The following is a 15,238-nucleotide window of genomic DNA, read 5'->3' as shown; positions in this document are numbered from 1 at the left end:
TTAAATACAGAGAACAAACTGAGGGTTGATGGGGGTGGAGCGTGGGGGGGTGGAGAAAATAGGTGATGGGCATTGAAGAGGGCACTTGTTGGGATGAGCACTGGGTGTTATATATAAGTGATGAATCACTGGATTCTACTCCTGAAGCCAAGACTGCATTGTATGTTAACTAACTTGAGAGTAAAATTAAAGGAAGGAAGGAAGGAAGGAAGGAAGGAAGGAAGGAAGGAAGGAAGGAAGGAAGGAAGGAAGGAAGGAATCCAGCCTAGTCAATACCTTGATTTCAGCCTTGTGAGACCTTAAGCAGAGAATGCTTCTGAAGTGTCTCATTTACAGAACTGAGATAATAAAGAGGCAATAGTGTGGTTTTTTTTTTTTTTCCTTTTCAGGTAGATGTTTTTTAATTGTGCTGAAACACACATAAAATTTACCATTCAAACATTTTTAAGTGTTTAATTTAGTGGCATTAAGTATATTCACACTGTTGTGTGATCATCAATATCCATCTCCAGAACTTTTTCATTTTCCCAATCTATAGCCATGTACCCATTAAACACTAACTTCCCAATTTCCCTTCCCCTCAACCCCTGGAAACTACCACTTTCCATGAATTTGACTACTCTAGTTACCTCAACTAAGTAGAATCATACAGTATTATCTTTTTGTGACTGGCTTATTTCACTTAGTATAATGTCCTCAAGGTTCATCCATGTTGTAGCATATGTCAGAATTTCCTTCCTTTTTAAGACTAAATAATATTCTATTATACATACACACACACACACACACACACACACACACACACACACCCCACACTTTGTATATCCATTCATCTACTGAATGAATACCAGGTTGCTTCTGCTTCTAGGCTATTGTGAGTAATGCTGCTATGAATATGGGTGTACAAATATCTGTTTGAGTCTGCTATCAATTTATGTGTGTGTGTGTGTGTGTGTGTGTGTATACACACACACACACACACACATATATATATCAGTATTATTTTTTTTAAGTTTATTTATTTTTGAGAGAGACAGACAGAGTGTAAGCAGGGAAGGGGCAGAGAAAGAGGGAAACACAGAATATGAAGCAGGCTCTAGGCTCCAAGCTGTCAGCACAGAGCCCTAGGTGGGGCTGGAACTCACAAACCATGAGATCATGACCTGAGCTGAAGCTGGACACTTAACCAACTGAGTCACCCAAGCACCCCTAAATCAGTATTATTTTAAGTCAATTCACTATCTTGAAAACTGGGTGAGTAAAAGGAAATAATCAAGCACTTATCCTATTTATTTGATCTGTAGCACTGGGTAAGCAAATACATGAAGAGAACTATCTCCTTGTAAAATTATTTCTAATAAAAATTAAAACAAAATGATGAAATATCACAATTTTGCAATCCCAAAATGAGTTAATGAATCTATGTACTAAGCATCAGCAGCTGTTAATATCAATCATGAGCAAAAACCAGACATTACATATCTCTTGATAAAAGAACATACCACCCCCTAGAGTGTTACCAAAAGGATCAAACCTGAGTCTGATCTAATCTGTGCATCCACTTTCTAATTTGCAGGAAAAACAGAGGGCAAGAGGAGTATGCAGAATTACAGCTGTGTGCAATCAGTAAAATCCACACTATGGAAATCTATAGGTCAAAGGATCTGGATTCTTCAACAGGTAAATTACAAATAAAAGTTATCAAGTTAAAAAGAAGGGCAAGACCAAAGTATAGAATTTAGGAATGTAAATCCAAGAAGTGATTGCTATAAGAAAATAGTGGTTACTTTAAGAGACAGGGAGGGGCCTGTAATTTAAATAGGGCACATAAAGAGGCTTCCAGCATACCTGCCAAAATTCTATTTCTTAACCTGGATGGTAGTCACAAGGGTTAGTAATTAAGCTACATTTAAAAGAAAAAAAATAGTCCATTAAATGTAACAATGGGACATTGGTCCAAATTCAGATTGAATTCAACTGAAGAGCTGTCTCAAAACAGCTCTGCCAAAGTCTACTTAGCTATCTCAAGCCAAGAAAGCAGTTAATACCAGACTGAGCAGTGACTAAGGTCAATAACAGTGCTTAGAAAAACAATAAAACCAAGGCAACAAAAGAGAAACCAGTGGAAAGAAAAAAACAGTAAACAGTATAATAAGTTGAATTTTAAAAAACCTTAATGCTATCACATATACATCATCAGCTCAGAACAAGCCTGTCTATCTCATTTCCATCCTGCAAATTCACCATACTTATTTGTATCTCTGCACGAGATTTTCCCATTAGATTTTGTTTTTGGATTCTGATACAAGATGGCAACATAGGAAGATCCTGAACTCACCTCCTCCCACAAACATACTGAGTCTACAGTTATACATGGAATAATTTCCTCTTTCAAAAACCTTAAATGCTGGTTGAGTGACAAACTACACATCCAACAAATGAGATGAAAACCACATCAAAGTGGGTAGGAGAGGCTGGGACAAAACCTTACCATAAACCATACTCCAGGTACTGCATCCCATTACCAGGAGAGAACTCAAAACCTGGAGTTTCTCCTTGAGGAGCAAAGGGTTCAAACCTCACATCAGGCATCCCAACTTTTAAGACATACACTCGAGAGACAAAACATCTTTGAAAATCAACTGGACTTGCATCTGGAGACCCACAAGACTCCAGCAAGCTGGGAAACTGCTCCTAAAAGGCTCAAGTGCTCTGATTCACCCACCCCAAGGCCCAGCTCACAGACAGCTGATCACACCCAGACTTAAAGTGAAGGAAGCTCACCTGCTAATATTAAAGCATCAGCCTAACAGACAGGCATCTAATTTAATACACACATCTAAAAGCCTCTTGGAATATTATCCACGGATAGAAACTGGTGGATGCCATTTTCACACTCTCCTTTTGCTATGCTGGAGAGTATCTCTTGGAAGGGAGCTTTTACATATGTCTAGTGCCCGACTGTGGCAGGCTACTGCGTAGGAGATGCCTCTTGATCTGGAGGCCAAGGGAGCTTGCACTCCTTGTCCCATAGGACTGTAATAATCAGTGTCACCCAGAAAGAAGAGTATACTCATCTGCTGCTCTGATTTTTGCCATTTCTACCAGGGGACCCCTCTATATCACCTTACTTTGGTAACCAGTGGGGTTTACATTTGTGGGTCCCACAGTCTGTAACCAACAGAGAAGAAATTCTTAAATGGTTACCACCCCAAGTACAAGAGGCAACAGACCCAGGAGCTCAGTCTTTCTGTGAAGGAAACTAGGTAAACATCAGGACTACAGCCTGAGGGGCTTTTAATTAAACATGCATCCTGGGACGAACTGTAATCCTTTCCCGAGACCTTGGAGGGTGGCCGCTACCTTCACATTCATCTTCTGCCACACACCAGAGCACCAGTGTCTCCTGGACGGAAGCTTTACACATGTCTGGTACCCTGGTTTTTATGCCTGAAGCCCAGCCAGATTTTCTGGCTACTGCCCAAGGAATGTCCTTTAATTACCTGGCTCTAGTGGCCAGGGTGGGTTGCATTGCTGGGTCCCACAAGATTGTGGTAAGTGAAGAGATGGGTCTTGGCAGGCTACAACTACACAAACAGCAGATTAGGGCACACTCCCCAATCTTTCTGTGAAGGGGACCCCCTTTGCTCATCCAGTAGCTTTGGTTTGAGAGGCAGGCTTCACATGTGGCATATATTTAGTGACCTATGGAGCTGTTCTCAGGAAACATAGGCTGTGGACACCATCTTGGCCCTCTTCCTCTGCCTTGCTCTAGTTCGCTGGTATCACCCAAAAAAAGAGCTCATACATGCATCTGCAGCCCCAATTTCTGTGTGACTGACATCCAGGGGATGCCTCCAGATGGCCTGGCTCTGATGGCCAGTAGGGCTTACATTTACAGTCCCAAAGGACTGTATATAATTGCATACTTTTGAGGGGGGGTTATTAATTTTTTTAATGTTTATTTATTTTTGAGAGATAGACAAAGCATGAGTCAGGGAGGGGCAGACAGAGAGGGAGACACAGAATCCGAAGCAGGCTCCAGGCTCCGAGCTGTCAGCACAGAGCCCAACATGGGGCTTGAACTCACAAACCGTGAGATCGTGACCTGAGCCAAAGTCAAGCGCTTAACGAACTGAGCCACCCAGGCATCCCTATAATTCCATACATTTAAAAGTTCAGACCTCAGGGTCTGGCTTCCAGTCAGTTTGAATATAGGTGCTGAGATCCTCCCCTTTGGGACACTGACAAGTCTTGGCACATCCTAAACTACTGGGAGCTATTACAAATATAACAAGCTGCTTGGACAAGCATTAAGGTTTGAAAGACAACCAAGAGCTAAGGAAGGGTTGAATGACAAGTTTCACCTCCTACATGAGGCCACTCCTTCAAGACTGGGAGAGGTGGGTGAGAGTCAAGCAAAATGAAAAAAAACAGAGTATGTTCCAAATGAAAGACCAAGATAAAACCTCAGAAAAAAAACCTTGAAACAGAGACAAGTAATATACCTAAGAGTTCAACTTAATAGTCATAAGGATGTGGGGAACCTGGGAGGCTTAGTCGGTTAAGCACCTGACTTGAGATCAGGTCATGTTCTCACAGCTCGTGAGTTTGAGCCCCACATCAGGCTCTGTGCTGCCAGCTCAGAGCCTGGAGCCTACTTCAGATTCTGTGTCTCCCTCTCTCTGCCCCTCTCCTGCTCACACCGTTTCTCTCTCTCTCTCTCAAAAGTAAACATTAAAAAAAAAAAATAGTCATAAGGATGCTCACCAAACTGGAGAGAAGAATGGATAAACATAGGGGGAACTTAGAGAAATAGAAAATATGAAAAAGTACAAAATAGAAGTCACAGAACTGAATACACTAATTGAACTGAAAAATACTTGAGGTGTGTTTCAGTGGCCCAGTCGGTTAAGTGTCCAACTCTTGATCTCAGCTCAGGTCTTGATCTCAGGGTCATGAGTTCAAGCCCCACACTGTACTCCATACTAGACATAGAGCCTACTTAAAAAAAAAAAAAAACAACAACACTCAAGGGGTTCAACAGCAGATTAGATGAAGCAGAAGAAAACATCAGTCAACTTGAAGACAAAGCAGTGGAACTCACCCAAGCAGAACAGCAAAAGGATGAAAAAAAAGGGAAGACAGTTTAAGGGACATATGAGACATCAAATAAACTAACATTTGCATCACAGGGCTCCCAGAAGAGTGAGAGAAAGGGGCAAGAGTCTTATTTGAAGAAATAGTGGTTAAAAATTTCCCTAACCTGGGGAAAGAAACAGACATACAGGTCCAGGAAGTACAGAGAGTTACCAATAAGATGAACCCAAAGATATCCATATCAAGACACACTATAACTAAAATGTCAGGGCACCTGGGTGGTTCAGTTGGTTAAGTGTCCAACTCTTGGTTTCAGCTCAGGTCATGATCTCACAGTGTGTGGGTTCAAGCCCTGCATCAGACTTCACGCTGCTGAGGTGGAGCCTGCTTGGGATTCTCTCTTCCTCTCTGCCCCTCCCCTGCTTACATGCATGTTCTCTCAGAATAAATAAACTTTTATTTATTTTTTAAAAAATTTTTTGATATTTATTTATTTTTGAAGGAGAGAGAGATAGAGTGTGAGTGGGGGAGGGGCAGAGAGAGAGGGAGACACAGAATCTGAAGCAGGCTCCAGGATCTGAGCTGTCAGCACAGAGCCTGACGCAGGGCTCAAACTTACAAGCCGCGAGATCATGGCCTGAGCCAAAGTCGGACGCTCAACTGACTGAGCCACCCAGGCACCCCAGAATAAATAAACTTTTAAAAATAAATTAATAAAATATCAGAAGTTACAGAGAGAATCTTTTTTTTAAATTTTTTTTAACGTTTATTTATTTTTGAGAGAGACAGACAGAGTGCAAGCAGGGGGAGGGGCAGAGAGAGAGGGAAACACAGAATCTGAGGCAGACTCCAGGCTCTTGAGCTGTCAGCACAGAGCCCAATGTGGGGCTCCAACTCACAAACCACGAGATCATGACATGACCCAAAGTCAGACACAACCAACTGAGCCACCCAGGCACGCCAAAGAGAGACTCTTAAAAAGAGACTTGTGATATACAAGAGAACTCATGTAAGAGTTTTTAGCAAAAACTTCATAGGTCAGAAGGGAGTGAATGTTATATTCAAAGTGCTGAAAGAAAAAACTTCCAATCAAGAATACTGTACTCAGCCAAGTTATCATTCAAAAGTTCAGAAGAAAGAGAATTTTCCAGGCAAGTACATGATAAAGGAGTTCGTCACCATTAAACTGGCCTTTTACAATGAGAAAGAATGAACTACGGCCTTTTGTAGCAATGTGGATGGAACTGGAGAGTGTTATGCTAAGTGAAATAAGTCATACAGAGAAAGACCGATACCATTTTCACTCTTATGTGGAGCCTGAGAAACTTAACAGAAGACCATGGGGGGAGGGGAAGGGGAAAAAAAAGAAAGAGAGGGAGGGAGCCAAACCATAAGAGACTCTTAAAAACTGAGAATAAACTGAGGGTTGATGGGGGGTGGGAGGGAGGGGAAAGTGGGTGATGACCATTGAGGAGGGCACCTGTTGGGATGAGCACTGGATGTTATACAGAAACCAATTTGACAATAAATTTCATATTTAAATAAATAAACAAATAAATAAATAAACAAACTGGCCTTTTAATTAATGTTAAAGTGACATCTTTAAGCTGAAAAGAAAAGGCACCATCTAATAACAAGAAAACATATGGAAGTAAAAAACTCACTAGTAAGGCTAATATATAGTAAAGGTGAGAGATTAACCATTTATAAAGCTAGTATAAAGGTTAAAAGACAAAAATAGTAAAACCAACTATAACTGCAATAATTAGTTAAGGGATACACAAAATAAAACGATGTAAAGTATGACATCAAAAACATAAAACATGGTGGAAGGGTAACAAAAATGTAGAGTTTTTATAAGTTGTTATTGACTTAAAATATGCTGTTATATATAAAGACTGTTATTTGTGAACCCCATGGCCAACTGCAAAGCAAAAACCTAAAATGAAAAAGTAATCTAAACATAATACTAAAGAAAGACATGAAACCACAAGGGTAGAGAGCAACAGAAAAGAACAGAGAGGAACTACAAAAATAACCAGAAAACAAATAACAAAATGGCTATAAATACATACTTATCAATGATTACTTTAAATGTAAATGAACTAAATTCCCAATCAAAAGACAAAGAGTGGCAGAATGGGCTAAAACACACACACACACAAAAACAACAACTAGACTCCTTTATATGTCACCTGAAAGAGACTCACTTCAGATCAAAGGACACATGCAGACTGAAATTGAAGGGACAGAAAAAGATATTCTGTACAAATGAAAATCAAAAGAAAACTTGTTTAGCTATCCTTATATCAGACAAAATAGACTTTAAAACAAAGACTGTAATAAAAGACAAAGAAAGGTATTACATAATGATAAATGGGTCAATCCAAAATAGGATATAACATTTGTAAATATTTTTGCACCCAACATAGGAGAACCAAAATATATAAAACAAATATTAACAAACCTAAAGGAAGAAATTGATAACAATACAATAATAGTAGGGGACTTCAATATATTTTCATTAATGGATAGATCAACCAGACAGAAAATCAATACAGAAACACTGGCCTTAAAAGACACATTTGGCCAAATGGACTTAATAGATAAATAACAGAACATTCCATTCAAAAGCAGCAAAATACACATTCTCCTTAAGTGCACATGCAACATTCTCCAGGATAGATCCCATTAGGCCACAAAACAAGTCTCAATACATTTAAGAAGACTGACATCATATAAAGCATCTTCTCTGAACACAATCATATGAAACTAGAAATCAACTTGCAACATTGTGATTTATGAGAAATATATTTTGGTCTTCTGTATAACCAAATACATATTTCTCATAAATCACAATGTTGCAAGTGATTTATAAGAAATTTATAAGAAATATATATTTGGTTATTCAGAAGACCAAAATATATTTCTCATATATATTTATCTTCTTCTATAGTTTCTGACTTACAGCTCCCAAAACCTTTGGATTTTCCTAGGTATTGAGAGTGTGCAGTGTCTTTTGTTAACAAGGCAAATTTTAGAACCCACATAAGGATGCAGGCTTGTTGGCAGGAGGACCAATCATGTGATTAAACAGTTGGAACTTGTAGTCGACCCCACCTCCAACCATGGAGAGGAGAGAGGTTGGAGGCTGAATCAGCCAATGGCCAAAGACTTAGTCAATCATGACTATGCACTGAAGCTTCCATAAAAACCCAAAAGGACTGGGTTCAGAGAGCTTCCAGGTTAGTGAACACATGGAGATGGGGGGGCAGTGGCATGCCTGAAGAGGGCATGGAAGCCCCATACCCTTTATCCTTATCTTGTCTTATATCTCTTTATCTGGCTGCTGATTCATATCCTTTAGTAAACTGGTAAACATGTTTCCCTGAGTTCTGAGTTGCTCTAGAAAATTAATCTTAAATTAATTAAGGAGGAGGCTGTTGGAACCTCCAATCTGTAGCTGGTCCATCAAAACACAGGTAATAGCCTGGGGCTTGCAATTAGTATTTGAAGTAAAGGGTGGAGGGCGGGCTTGCAGAACTGAACCCTTAACCTGTGAGCATTTTTCAGACACATCAATCAATGGAACAGAATAGAGAGCCCAGAAATAAACCCACACATCTATGGTCAGTTAATTTATGACAAAGGAGCCGAGAACATACAATGAGAAAAGAGAAGTCTCTTTAATAAATGGTGCTGGGAAAACTGGACAATGAAACGCAGAAGAATGAAAGTGGACCATTTTCTTATACTGCACACAAAAATTAACTCAAATTGATTAAAGACTTGAACATAAGACCTGAAACCATAAAACTTGAAGAAAACATAAGTGGTAAGCTCCTTGACATTGTTCTGACTCCAAAAGCAAAGGCAACAAGAGCAAAAATAAACAAGTGGGATGACATCAAACTAAAATTCTGCCTTGCAAAGGAAATCATCAACAAAATGAGAATGCAACTTATTAAACGGGAAAAAATATTTGCAAGTCACCTACCAATAAGAGGTTAAAATCCACAATGTATAAAGAACTCATACACTCAATAGCAAAAAACCCCAAACAACCCAATTTAAAAATGGGCAGAGGATGTGCCCATTTAGACACATTATTCCAAAGAAGACATAGGTGGCCAACAGGCACATGAGAAGATGTTCAACATCACTGATTATCAGGGAAATACAAATAAAAAACATGAGATAGCACCTCATACCTATTAAAACGACTTATCAGGGGCGCCTGGGTGGCACAGTCGGTTAAGCGTCCGACTTCAGCCAGGTCACGATCTCGCGGTCCGTGAGTTCGAGCCCCGCGTCAGGCTCTGGGCTGATGGCTCGGAGCATGGAGCCTGTTTCCGATTCTGTGTCTCCCTCTCTCTCTGCCCCTCCCCCGTTCATGCTCTGTCTCTCTCTGTCCCAAAAAAATAAATAAAAACGTTGAAAAAAAATAAATAAATAAAATAAAACGACTTATCAAAAAGATAAGAAATAACAAGTGTTGTAGAGAACATGGAGAAAAGGAAACCTTGTACACTGTTAGTGGGGATGTAAATTGGTACAGCCACTGTGGAAAACAGTACAGTGGTTCCTCAAAAAATTAAATAGAACTATCATATATATGATCCAGCTATTCAACTTCTGGGTATTTATTCAAAGAAAGCAAATGAACAAACAAAACTCATGGCTACAGAGAACAGGTCATCAGAGGGGAAGAGGGTTGGAAGGTACAAAATGGGTGAAGGAAGTCAACTGCATGGTCATAGATGGTAACAAGATTACTGTAATCATTTTGTAGTGTATACAAATATCAAATTATTATATTGTATACCTGAAAGTAATATAATGCTATAAACCAATTTTACCTCAATAAGAAAGAAAATGAAGGGAAATTTCATAATTGTTTTTATGAAGCAACTAAAAAAAAAGGGGGGACAAGAAATAATAAGTGTTGGTGAAGATGTGGAGAAAACATAACTCTCACGTAATGTTGGTAGAAATGTCAATTGGTGCAGCCGCTACAGAAAAAAAGTATGAGGTTCCTCCAAAATTAATGAGAACTACCATATGACCCAGCAATTATACTTCTATGTATTTATCTGAAGACCATGAAAACACTAATTTAAAAAGATATATGCACCCCATGTTCACGGCAGCATTATATATAACAGCAAAGATATGAAAATTACTTAAGTATCCACTGGTGGATGAATAGATAAAGAAATTGTGTTATATATATTTCTTTATATATCTGTATGTGTATACACACACACACACACACACACTGGAGCATTATTCAACCATAAAAATGAATGAAATCCAGTCATTTGCAACATGAAGTGACCATGAAGCTGTTATGACACGTGAAACAAGTCAAAGAAAAACAAATACTGTCTGATCTCTCTTACATGTAGAATCCTAAAACAACAACAACAACAACAACAACAACAACAAACCACACACCAAGTTCACAGATACAACGAACAGACTGGTAGTTGCCAGAAGCTGGGGGTGGAGTAGGAGAAAAGTTCACTGTTTTTGTTTTTCTTTAGTTTCAATAAATTGAAGGGAAAAAAAAGAATTTGGTTTCTTTAGTTATTTCCCATTTCTGCCAATTAGCTACTGCTAATAAAGACAACAATATGTTTACCAAATATATTCACATCTTCAAAAGTAAACATGCAGAAAAAAGATGGCAGAGAGAAAGCAACAGGAGTCTGAGGAAGAAAAGACTACTAGAAGCTGATTTACCCAGTTATGATAAAGGTAGGCTCATCTTTAGATGTAATGGAGTACTAGAAATTATATCCCCAACCAAGTACTCTTTCTTGCCTTTAGCAATTTGGATAATGATGGAAACTCCAGTAAGGTAGCCACTAGCCATATGGGGTTACTGGGCACCTGATATGCAACTAGTCTGAACTGAGATATGCCATATGTGTAAAGGACACACTAGATTTTGAGGACTTAATATGAAAAAAAAATGTAAAACATCTCATTAATAATTTTTATTGATTACATGTTGAAATAATAACATTCTGGATATACTGGCCCAAACAAAATATATTATTAAAATTAACTTCACCTATTTGTTTTTCCTTTTTAGATGTGGCTACAACAAAATTTTAAGTTATATATATGGCTCACATTATATTTCTACTGGATGTCACTGCTACTTAGACCCTTATTAAATAGTGTTGAATAGGAAAAAAAAGCAACTATAAGTGGGGATTTTCAGAGTTATTTCTACTCTTTGCTCTACTACCAATACTACAATTCATTTAATTTCTTGTCTCTGACTATAAAAATAGAGGTTAAAGAAAAAAAAATCAGTTGCTGCATTAGTCATGAATATAACATTAAATCAATGACCAAAAAACTGAGTTCTACTCCTGGTTCTGGCACTCATTTTTTTCTCTCTGAGCTTTAGTTGCCTGTCCCAACAATTAGTGAGAAAACTAAACTAAATTTAACTTCCATGATCCATCAAATTTTTTTTTTTCATCAAAATTGGTTTCCATAAAATGAAAACATACTCACTCTGAGTCTCACACATCCTCTGCGAGAGCCTCTCATCATTTTGTCCTTGGACTAAAAGAAAAACAAAAACATCCAATGAATAAAAGATTAATAGACTGTTTATAGAATCATCTGGGGATAAAGAGAAAAAAATTATAGTAGTAATATCCCTCCCTTCTCCCTATCCCCCTGCAACCCCCAAAATCATTAAGGATAGGAATTAGTTTCAAATGAGTATGTTTTAAAGAGGTAGTGAGGATGCTGGTGCACCATTGGTAGAAATGTAAACTGGTGCACCCACTATAGAAAACAGTATTGGAGGTTCCTCAAAAAACTAAAAATACAAATACCATACGATCCAGTAATCCCACTTCTGGGTATTTATCCAAAGAAAACAAAAACACTGATTTGAAAGATACATGCACCCCTATGTTTACGGCATTATGTACAACTCCCTAGAAATTGAAGCAGCCTAAGTATATATCAATAGATGAATAGGTAAAGAAGATATAGCGTGTGTGTGTGTGTGTGTGTGTGTGTGTGCGTGCGTGTACGTGCGTACACGCACACACACACGCACACACAATGGCATATTACTCAGTCATAACAAAGAATGAAATCTTGCCATTTGTGACAACATGGGTTGGCCTATGGGGTATTATGCTAAGTGAAATAAGTCAGACAGAGAAAGATAAATACCATACAACTTCATCTATACGTAAAATATAAAAAAACACAAACAGAAACAGACTCATAAATACAGAGAACTAGTGGTTGCCACAGGGGAAGAGGTGGGGGATGGGCAAAATAGGTGAAAAGGATTAAGAGGTATAAACTTCCAGTTATAAAGTAAATCATGGGGATGAAAAGCACAGCATAGAGAACATAGTCAGTAATGTCATAATAACTTTGTATGGTGACAGATGGTAACTATACTTGTGGTAAGCAGTGAGTAATGTATATAAATGTTGAATCACTATGTTGTACACCTGAAACTAATATAATATTGAATGCCAACTATAAAAAAATAAAATGAAAACCTTTTATAGTCTATACAAATAAACCTAACCATAGAACTTTATGTGTGCCTTTAATGTAGCATATATTACACTATAATTTTCATTCCTCCTCATGCCCCTTGACTCTCACTCAGTGTTTCTCATATTTTATGAGTTTGAAAAACACCTAGAAGGCTAAGAATCACCCAAAGGTTTAAGATTCACTCCCAGATGATAACTCAGGCAGATAGAGGACCACATTTTTAGAAACATTGTTTTATCTCTTTTCAATTCCTCAAATGATTCACATTTGGGCATATCTCAGATTTGCCTCTGAGATATCTCATCCAGTGTTCCTCAGTTTGGAATATACTTGACCCTGATTTTCTGCCTTTCGGTCACTCATCAAGCACTTTTCCTTACCTCTGATTTGGATTCCTATCCTGGTTCTCAGAGTCTCCCATATATTCCCCTGTCATCGCATGCACCCTGTGCTATAATGGCTAGTTTACTTGTCTAAGTCACCCACAAGACTGCATATTCCTTAGACAGTAGGAATTGTATCTGATTTATGCTCCAGAACAGTGTCTGGCACACATTAGATGCTCAAAAAATATTTACTAATGAAATACTGCTTACCTTTTAAGTCTCCCTTACTAGACTGAGCTGAGCAAAGGCTATATTCTGCATAATAAGCCTTGTGTTGATATTCAGTAAATATTCCTAAAATTAAATTCAGTCATGCACAATAAAGTGAAACCTCAAATAATCAAAGTTTTAAGAAGATTTAACACCTCCACAACTGAAATTTTTCTGTACTCCCCTATGCGAGAGAGAAGTAAAACAAGACAATATCATAAAATTATGTTTTAAAGAAAACTGTTCCACTTTAAGCCACAGATGCCCCACATCCAATGTACTGAGCCACAGGCAAACTTCCAGCTATACGATGACTATACAGGATTTAACATACAACATGGTTACTATAGTTAACAATACTATATTGCATACTTAAAAGTTACTAATAAAGCAGATCTTAAAAGTCCTCACCCCCCCACACACATACAAAGGTTAACTATGTGAGGTGATAGATTATGTTAACTAACCTTACTGTAGTTATCATTTTGCAATATATACATATATCAAATCATCACACTGTACACCTTAAACTTATACAATATTATAATCAATTATACCTCAATAAAGCTGGAAAAAATAAATATTTCTTGGGGATATCTGCATGTCTGTACATAAAGATCTGCTTTATCCCTTTCATTGCCTACAGTACTTTCTATAAACATAGCCTATTTTTTCATTGATTCTAAACTTATGAATGTAACAATATCACAATGATAAATCAAAGTTGACTCTCTTCAAAAAAAAAAAGTACTGAGCCATAGGAATTCACGTTCAAAAATGATTATTAAAGTATAGAAGACAGTCTTCTTTTATTCTACTTAAAATACAAGAAAGACTCATATATTTTATTAAAAAAATTCAATACCAGGCACAGGTGTAAGAGTTCTTTGCTAATAATACAGTTAGCAAAAACACAGTTAACAAAAACATCCCCTAAACAAAAACCTTTACCATACCCTAGACTTATTTTCAAAAGTGTCAAGACAAACACAAAAATAATAATTAGGTTTGAAAATACTCAGTGAGAAATAGAATACAACTCAAGGTAAGAACCAACACATTCATCCTCAATTACTCTCCCACTTTAAAAAATATAATTATAGTAAACAGGAAAAGAGTAAGACAGGCCCCAATGATGGTATCACTGTTAGGGTTATGAATTAGTAAACATTGAAACAAATAAGTGAAAATAATTAAAACAAATGTAACTAGAAACAATCAGACAAATCCAGAATGTGAAACATCCTACAAAATAATTGGCCTAGACTCTTTAAAAATGTCCAAAAAAGGGGAACCTGGGTGTCTCAGCTGGTTAAGCGTCTAACTTTGGCTGAGGTCATGATCTCACGGTTTGTGGGTTTGAGCCCCACATCATCATCTCTGTTGTCAGCACAGAGCCTGCTTCGGATCCTCTGTCCCCTCTCTCTCTGCCCCTCCTTCCTTCCCTCCCTCCTTTCCTCTCTCTCCCTCTCTCAAAAATGAACATTAAAAATAAATAAAAACTTAAAATGCCCCCCCAAAAAAAAGACTAGCATGTAAATAATTGCAATACAATAAAAAATAAATTACATGAATACAGGCACAAAGTGATGTGAGCTACAGAAGGCTCCCTGCCATGAAAAAAGATTAGGGAAGGCAATACTGAAGGTTTCAGGTTTCAATCTGGGACTTAAAAAAAAAAAGATTCTAATAAAAAGAGAGGAGAGGTAGGAAGAAAAGGGCATTCCAATCCAAGGAAACAACACCAGCAAAGGCACAGTTACAGAAAACTCTACACACAAACTATTCATAAGAGAGTAGACTTATAGACCCAAGCACAGAGTGCAGAGGAATGGGGAAAAAGACAAGACTGAAAAAGAGATATTCCCCAATATCCATCCATTCTCCTCTTCTTCCTTTCAGTAATAAAACCTTCCACCCCAAGTTTTAACTGAACACATGGCTTTCCTGTTGGATATTACACTTCCAGCCTCCCTTTCAGGTAGATA

The 15,238-nt window shown here is 37.9% G+C and overlaps 1 protein-coding gene across 8 annotated transcripts in view; it reads right to left on the bottom strand.

Annotated features, from left to right (window-relative positions):
* OSBPL9 (oxysterol binding protein like 9) overlaps positions 1-15,238 on the bottom strand; it is a 194,143-nt gene that overhangs the window by 140,159 nt on the left and 38,746 nt on the right. For all 8 annotated transcript variants that reach the window (XM_086716949.1, XM_086716952.1, XM_086716950.1 and 5 more), the window contains exon 2: positions 11,635-11,685. In XM_086716949.1, the coding sequence (XP_086573075.1) occupies positions 11,635-11,685 (51 nt within the window). The remainder of the gene's footprint in view (positions 1-11,634; positions 11,686-15,238) is intronic.

Source organism: Puma concolor, chromosome C1 (assembly GCF_028749965.1).
Source record: "Puma concolor isolate L17-30 chromosome C1, mPumCon1.1.hap2, whole genome shotgun sequence".
NCBI classification, from domain to species: Eukaryota; Metazoa; Chordata; class Mammalia; order Carnivora; family Felidae; genus Puma; species Puma concolor.
The sequence above is the reverse complement of the archived record's forward strand: the minus strand, read 5'-3'. Positions and strand labels throughout refer to the sequence as shown.